This window comes from Hemiscyllium ocellatum, chromosome 13 (genome assembly GCF_020745735.1).
Source record: "Hemiscyllium ocellatum isolate sHemOce1 chromosome 13, sHemOce1.pat.X.cur, whole genome shotgun sequence".
Taxonomy (NCBI): Eukaryota; Metazoa; Chordata; class Chondrichthyes; order Orectolobiformes; family Hemiscylliidae; genus Hemiscyllium; species Hemiscyllium ocellatum.
Window position 1 is genome coordinate 74,534,054 of NC_083413.1, and position 8,321 is coordinate 74,542,374.

The 8,321-nt window shown below is 42.2% G+C and overlaps 1 protein-coding gene across 1 annotated transcript; it reads left to right on the forward strand.

The window, feature by feature from the left end:
- The first annotated feature begins 3,191 nt into the window (after positions 1–3,191).
- LOC132821364 (probable G-protein coupled receptor 148) lies at positions 3,192–4,211 on the forward strand. Its single transcript, XM_060833947.1, has one exon. The coding sequence runs from the start codon at positions 3,192–3,194 to the stop codon at positions 4,209–4,211; it is 1,020 nt and encodes a 339-aa protein (XP_060689930.1).
- Positions 4,212–8,321: the final 4,110 nt, after the last annotated feature.

Sequence of the window (8,321 nt, forward strand, 5' to 3'; positions counted from 1 at the left end):
CAGGATAAAGTAAGAGAGATTGTCTATCTGGTCAGCTAAACTCATTGTGCAGCTATTCAAATAAACAAGACCCAACAACAACAGGTTGCATTTATACAGTGCCCATTAACACAATAAAATGCCCAAAGGTGCTTTGCAGGAGGGTGTTCAAACAAAATTGGGCACCAAGTGAAATAAAGAGATGTGAGGACAGGTAGTCAAAAAGGAGGATTTTAAGGAGCATCTCAAAAGGGTTAAGAGGTGGAGAGGTTTTGGAAGGAAATTTCACAGTTTTGGATTCATCATAAAATTATTATATATACTGAAATAAGAGGGATCCTATCAAACTTTAGAATTCCAGAAATGAAGAAAAGCAAAATCCAGAGAAATTAGAAAATGGTGCATTTCCAGAAACAATTCTTCAATTCACGATAGCTTATTGATAAACACTTCATATGTCAGCACGGTGAAGAGGTTTAAAGAAAAACTAACAAACTAGTGTTAGAGAAATGTTGCCACCCCTAAAATGTGGTGATTTCAAAACATAACTATCTATACAGTCAAGAACAAATGCTGGAGATTGCAGCGAGTCAGACAGCATCCATGGAGAGAGAGCAAACTAACACTTTGAATGTAGATGACTCTTCATCAGAGATCGCCTTGAAATGTTAACTTGCTTTCTCTCCATGGATGCTATCTGACCCACTGTGACTTCCAGCATTTGTTGTTTTCAGTTCAGATTCCAGCGTCTGCAGTACTTTGTTCCTACATCTATAGATAGAAGTGCCGTGTATAGCATATACGGTATTACACTTGAAAATTGTTGAACGTTAAATATATTATCCTTTAAATCAATCCTTGTTTAAGTTTCTTAAAACATTGGCCATGTTATAAATGACTGCTTGTTCCACTCACTCTTCTATTTACTCCTGAGGACTGCTGTTTTCATACATTACACTAATCTTAACACTTCCTTAGATCTTCATTGACTATCAAATGGGATTTTGATGCCCTAAGTATGGAAAAAAATGCTCTAGAAAGAAACAAACAGTTACTTTTGTTAATTTAAAATATTGGCATCTTCCACTAATTGCAAATACTGAGACAATCTCTGGGATGCCCTGGAAATACTGACAGACTCCTGAGGACCAGGTACATTATTGGCACATTCCTGAGCACCCTCTGTAAGTATTAACGCATCTTGGCAATGACTGTTCGGCTGCTGCAAATTGAGGGGCCTGTCTAAGCCATTGAGGCCAGTGAACTGTCACCTTGCTCCAGATTGTTACAGCTGATGTTTAAATTCCTGCTACCCACATCAGGTGTCCATCTTGTCTCTTTATCAAACAGTGAGCTTCCAATGATTGATGCATGTCATATCTGGCAGAAGTAGTCAGTGAGTCATTCGATTGGCCTGACCATGATAACCCCTCAACCTGCTAACCTTTGGTAAAAATCTTTGTCATTGATGTAGCTCCTTGAGCTTGTTTTATTATTCATTGAGCACTTGGTTGATCTGTATTTAGAATCCCTAGTGAGGAAGCAGCCCATTCAGCCCACTGAGTCCACATTGCCCCTCTGAAGAGCATCTCGCCTACCTCCCCCATCCCTGTAACCTTTCATGGCTAATCCAATTAGCTTGCACATCCCTGGACACTATGGGCAATTTAACATGGCCAATCCAGCTAACCTGCACATCTTTGGACTGTGGCAGGAAACTGGAGCACCCAGAGGAAATCCATGCAGACACGGGGAGAATGTGCAAACTCCACACAGACCGTCGCCTGAGGCAGAAACCAAACCCGGGTCACTGGTGCTGTGAGGCAGTAGAGCTAACTACTGAGCCACTGTAACTCTGTTTACTCGCCTTTTCTCACTGATGTGTTATAATTTGTCTGGCAGTCTAAGTTGCTGTAGCAACATGCAGTTGTACAAGCATATTGTTGTCTGGAGCAATGGATAGTGAGGATAGAGGGTACAATTTCTTTCTATTACATGTGCGACCAGGAAACTCCTACTCTGATCACCTACCTCTGGCCTGTGATGGAAGGATTTGCTAGTTAATACTCAACATGTTTCATCATACCCCCCCTTGGCCATCAGGTCCTGACACACCCACTGCACACTTTGACCTCTGTTTGCCCGAACTCGCTTGATAAACATGGATCTATACGATGAAAGTTCCTGATGAAGGGCTTATGCCTGAAATGTCGATTCTCCTGCTGCTTGGATGCTGCCTGACCTGCCTGACCACACTTTTCAACCCTGATCTCCAGCATCTGCAGTCCTTGCTTTCTCAAAGACCTACTGAAGTCACGTACTCTGCACAGATTCATCACTGCACTTTTTAAACAGAAATTATAAATAAGAAGTGAACATAAATCAATTGAAATGTGTTGGCAAGATGACTTAGGCAATTTTGATTTTTCATTACCATTTTGTCTTTGAGTCTCTCTCTTTAAAATTTCCACAAGATTTGAAACTTGAGAGCATTTTGTACCGATTTGGGGCTGTTTCTCCTGGAGAATTGGAGGCTGAGGAGTGACCTTGTAGAGGTTTATAAAATCATGAGGGGCATGAGGGTCAATATACCAGGTCTTTTCCCCGGGGTGAGGGAGTCCAGAACTGGAGGGCATAGGTTTAAGATGTGAGAGGAAAGGTTTGAAAAGGATCTAAGGGGCAACTTTTCCATGCAGAGCGTATTGCATGTGTGGAATGAGCTGCCAGTGGAAGTGGTGGAGGCTGGGACAAATACAACATTTAAAAGGGTCTATGAATAGGAAAGGGTTAGTGGGATTTGAGCCAAATGCTGGCAAATAGACTACATTAATTTAGAATATCTGGTTGGCATGGATGAGTTGGACTAAAGGGTACATCTCTATGACTTACGACTTTGCTGTTAAATTTCAACCAATGCTTATTTACAGCAATCAAGAGGTGAGAATCAAGTGCCAGATGATGCCCATACACCTATCGATCTGGGATGGGATGAAACCTGGATATTGACCCCCGAAGAAAGGAAAATAGTGCACACTGGAACAAACAATCTAACGGCATCATGGCAAATGGCTGAAATTCCAATTTGTAACCCAAGCTCCAAAGCTGGGAGAAAATACATTAAGAATCAGCAATAGAGAAGTCTGCAGGAGATCATGGCATTAAGTTGAGAAGTTGGCATTTCCCAATGCTGTCTCCATCAGACTGGAATCACAATGGCTTTCCTTGGGATCAGTGTTTCCAATTTCACTGTGAACTTGCCGGGCAGGCTTTTCAATGCCACCAATGCCAGCCAGGTCTGCACTTTCTCCGTTATAAGTGTGCTTCAACAGCGTTTAAACATGTTTCTCATCTCTGTGGCTCTGTGTCTCGTGGGCACATTGTTGGCTAACCCACTGCTGGTGGTGCTTATTTTGTTAACAAAACGGTTTCGCCAGGAGACAAGATACGTGCTTCTGGCCAACATACTGGTGGCAGACCTTATTTTCCTACTTCTCAACAGCCTTATATCCATAAGCGTATCAGTGCAGCAATGCATGCCCACATTGCTCTGTGATGTTGCAGTTATTGGACGAATCGTATCTGAATTGAGCAGTGTCATTACCATCACAGTTATGGCGATTGATACCTACGTGGCAGTTAGCTTCCCACTACGTTACTTGTCACTCATATCCCCGTCACGAACCATCAAGCTTATAATCCTGATTTGGATTCTAGCATCAATGTACCCACTCATCTTGCTATCTGCAATCCTGGCAAAGCAACCGGCTCTGACTCATGGTCACAAGATGTGCCTCATGCTGCCACTCCCAGAATTGAGCTCTTTTGATCGCCACCTGATATTAGAAGTGAACATTTTCCTTCTGTGCATCATTTTGCTCTTTTTCCCAATGGTACTGTACTGCTACGTCATGCTGTATGTCAAAACAAGGAGCTCAGGCATCTGGGACAGTGTCAAATCCAGGGCGAGAATGACTCTACTAATACATGGGATAGTTCTCTTCCTGTATTTCGTCCCCTGTTTGATTTTTAGCTTTGAGATTGTGTTCAGAGATTCACAACTCATCGGCCTCAGTGATAGAATATGGCTCCACTCCATCAACATTTACGTTTTCATGATGCTCCCACGACTGCTGTGCCCTTACCTTTATGGTTTGAGGTACAGGGAATTGGCAGAAGCAGTCAAGAGGCTACTTACAATAAGAACCCATCGCGTACATGTGATAAACACATAGGAGCCCAAAGTATCTCCAGGGATTAATCGATGTTATCTGACTTGGAAGGGATGCTGTTCCCATTGCACCTGCTGTCCTTGTCTTTGTAGAAGTCTCACCTTTAGCCCCCTGCTGACTCAAGGGTGGCAAAGTGTCCCATACAGTTTACTAATGCCAGGAAAGGGGCTGTGAATGGGTTGCACATTGCTGCATATGTGTATCAGTGGTGTATAGCCTGGTCCACCATCACAATGATGAGGTGCAATGTGCTACTTGAATTGGAGACTGAAAGTCTGGCTAGAGCCCAAGAAATAGCATCTTTCTCAGATCGACAGTCAATGACGCAAGTGAGCCCATAAAGCAGGTGATCAATTCCCCATTATCAATTATCTTTCTATGGCAAAGGTTTTTAAACATATAATGGTGTTCAATGTTCTTGAGATTCTACTTTGACTCAAGTGGCATTTTAGACCAACAACTTTGTTTGTTTGCCTATTGATATTGTTGTTCCTGCCTCCTCTTCAAACTGGAACATGCCTTTAAAACCTGGGACAACTGCCAAGTCCAATATGGACAACATTCAGACTGGGTTGAAATGTTCAGAAACCATTCTGCCTTAAGTGCTTCTGCTCAGGGGCCAGGTCCGGAACAGATTAGTCGATGCCTTACTGGAAGTGTTGTTGAGAACGGTCTTGAAATGTAAATATGTTTTATAAATTACTGGAGATATGGTTCATTTTGTTTATAGACAAAGGTAGACATGCTTCCTCCAAACCACCTGTCATGATGCTCATGGCAAATTAGAACGTGAGTAGTTTTATGTGAATGTGAGAAAATTGGATCATGTTGTACAGGTTTATGTCCAACAGGCCACTTAATGTGCATCCCTGAAATTAATAATAGTCACTTCTCAGTGAGGTCACAGTATCTGAATGCTAGATTTGTTTGATTGACAATTAAATTAGGAATTTGTTGACATTATAAAATGTGAATGCTGTTGGAGAGTGGGAGCTGAATCACATGCCATTTTAACATTGTATCTGTGAGACAGAGTGATCTATGGGAGGTAGAATTTACTAGATTATAAGAATAATTGATACATTATTACACTGTACTACTGAAAGGTCTCATACACACACTTCCCTTGGAAGTTTGTGTACTAAATATTCATTTCCCAGCTGGCAGATTAGATTAGATTTCCTACAGTGTGGGAACAGACCACTTGGCCCAACAAGTCCACACCGACCCACCGAAGAGTAACCCACTCACACCCATTTCCCTCTGACTAATGCACTATGAGTAATTTAGCATGGCCAATTCACCTGACCTGCACATCTTTGTGACTGTGGGAGGAAACCCACGCAGACACAGGGAGAATGTACAAACTCCACACAGACAGTCACCCAAGGCGGGAATCGAACCTAGGTCCCTGGTGCTGTAAGGCAGCAGTGCTAACCACTGAGCCACAGTGCCGCCACCAAATCGTACACATGAGCCTCCATTCATTAGCCACCGACTCTATCCATGTCTCTGACAACTCTGCTTCTGAACCAAATTGTTTGCAACTCCAATTCTATGTTTTATCCCGTGACAAGCTTTCAACCATATTTGCACGCCGTCGCCAAGACTGCTTATTTTCACCTCCACAGCATTATCCGACATCAACCTCACAAATGTATGAACAAAGGAACAAGTGTAGACCACTCTGCCTTTCAATCCTGCTCCTTTATTCAATAACATCACAACTGATCTGATTTTAACCTCAACTCTACATCCCACATGATCTTTCCATGCCTTATTTTTAAACTGAAATTCCTAGTTCTAAATTCACCCAAAAAAGGAAACATCCTTTCAACATCCATTCGGTCAAGTCCCTTCAGGATCCTTTACATTTCGATTAAGTCACCTCTGACCCTTGTGAACTCCAGAGGATACAAGCCTCCCCTGTCTAGCCTTGAAGCCTCATTTAAATTGTGTCATAAGACCATAAGACATGGAGTGGAAGCAAGGCCATTCGGCCCATCGAGTCGACTCCACCATTTAATCATGGCTGATGGGCATTTCAAATCCACTTACCCATACTCTCCCCGTATCCCTTAATTCCTTGTGAGATCAAGAATTTATCAATCTCTGCCTTGAAGACATTTAACGTTCCGGCCTCCACTGCGCTCCATAGCAATGAATTCCACAGGCCCACCCCTCTCTGGCTGAAGGAATGTCTCCTCATTTCCGTTCTAAATTGACCCCCTCTAATTCTAAGGCTGTGCCCATGGGTCCTAGTCTCCCCACCTAGCAGAAATAACTTCCCAGCGTCCACCCTTTCTAAGCCATGCATTATCTTGTAAGTTTCTATTAGATCTCCCCTCAACCTTCTAAACTCTAACGAATACAATCCCAGGGTCCTCAGCCGTTCATCTTATGTTAGGCCTACCATTCCAGGAATCATTCATGCGAATCTCTGCTGGACATGCTCCAGTGCCAGCATGTCCTTCCTGAGTTTGGACATGTATTCTAAATGGGGCCTAACTAGAGCTTTATAAAATCTCAGAAGCACATTGGTGCTTTTATATTCCAAACCCTCTTGAGATAAATGACATTACATTCTTAATCATGGACACAACCTGCAAATTAACCTTGTAAGAAACCTGGACCAGCATTCCCAGATTCTTCTGTACTTTGGCTTTATGAATCTTCTCACCGTTTAGAAAATAGTCCATGGCTGTATCCTTTTTTCAAAACTGCAAGACCTCACATTTGTTCACATTGAATTTCATCAGCCATTTCCTGGACCACTTTTCTCAACTGTCTAAATCTTTCTGCAGCCAACCTAACCTCCTCAGTATTACCTGTCTGTCCACCTAACTTTGTATCATTGGCAAACTTTACCAGAATGCCCCCAGTCCCTTCATCCAGATCATTAATATATAAAGTGAACAGCTGCGGCCACAACACTGAACCTTGCGGGACACCAGTTGTCACCAGCTGCCATTTTGAAAAAGAACCTTTTATCCCAACTCTCTGCCTTCTGTCAGACAGCCAATACTCAATCCATGCCAGTATCTCACCTCAAACACCATGAGCCCTCACCTTACTAAGCAGCCTCCCATGAGGCACCTTATCAAAGGTCTTTTGGAAATCTCGATATAACATCCACTGAGTTTCCCTAGTCTAACCTACTCATTATCTCTTCAAAGAATTATAACAGGTTTGTCAGGCACGACCTTCCCTTACTAAATCCAATGAGTTGTTCTAACCCGAACCTGCACTTCCAAAAATTTAGAAATCTCATCCTTAACAATGGATTCTAGAATTTTATCAACAACTGAGGTTAGGCTAATTGGCTTATAATTTTCAATCTTTTGACTTGATCCTTTCTTGAACAAGAGGGTTACAACAGTGATTTTCCAATTATCCTGATTCCAGTGACTTTTGAAAGATCACAACCAATGCCTCTGCTATTTCCTCAGAACTCTAGGATATAACCCATCAGGGCCAGGAGATTTATCAATTTTTAGACCTTTTAGCTTTTCTAGCACTTTCTCTTTTGTAATGGCTACCATACTCAACTCTGCCCCCTGACTCTCCTTAATTGTTGGGATATTACTCATTTCTTCCACTGTGAAGACTGATGCAAAGTACTTCTTAAGTTCTTCAGCTATTGCCTTATCTTTCAGCACTAACCTTCCTGTATCAGTTTGGAGCGGCCCAATGTCTACTTTTGCCTTTCATTTGTTCCTTATGTATTGAAAGAAACTTTTACTATCATTTGTAATATTACTGGATAGCTTACCTTCATATTTGATCCTCTCCTTCCTTATTTCTCCATTTGTTATCCTCTGTTTGTTTTTGTAGTCTTCCCAATCTTCTAATTTCCCAGTGCTCTTGGCCACTTTATAGATTCTCTCTTTTCCTTTGATATATTTCCTGACTTCCTTTGTCAGCCATGGCTGTCTAATTCCGCCCCACCCCAGACAATCTTTATTTTCTTTGGGATGAACCTCTGTACTGTGTCCTGAATTATACCCAGAAACTCCTGCCATTGTTGATCCACTGTCTTCCCACTAGGCTCTGCTTCCGGTCGATTTTCGTTAGTTCCTCTCTCATGCAATTTATTTAACTGTAACACTATCA

Bases quoted from the DNA above. Each gene is read 5' to 3' on its own strand.
- LOC132821364 (XM_060833947.1), top strand. From the start codon at position 3,192: ATGGCTTTCCTTGGGATCAGTGTTTCCAATTTCACTGTGAACTTGCCG.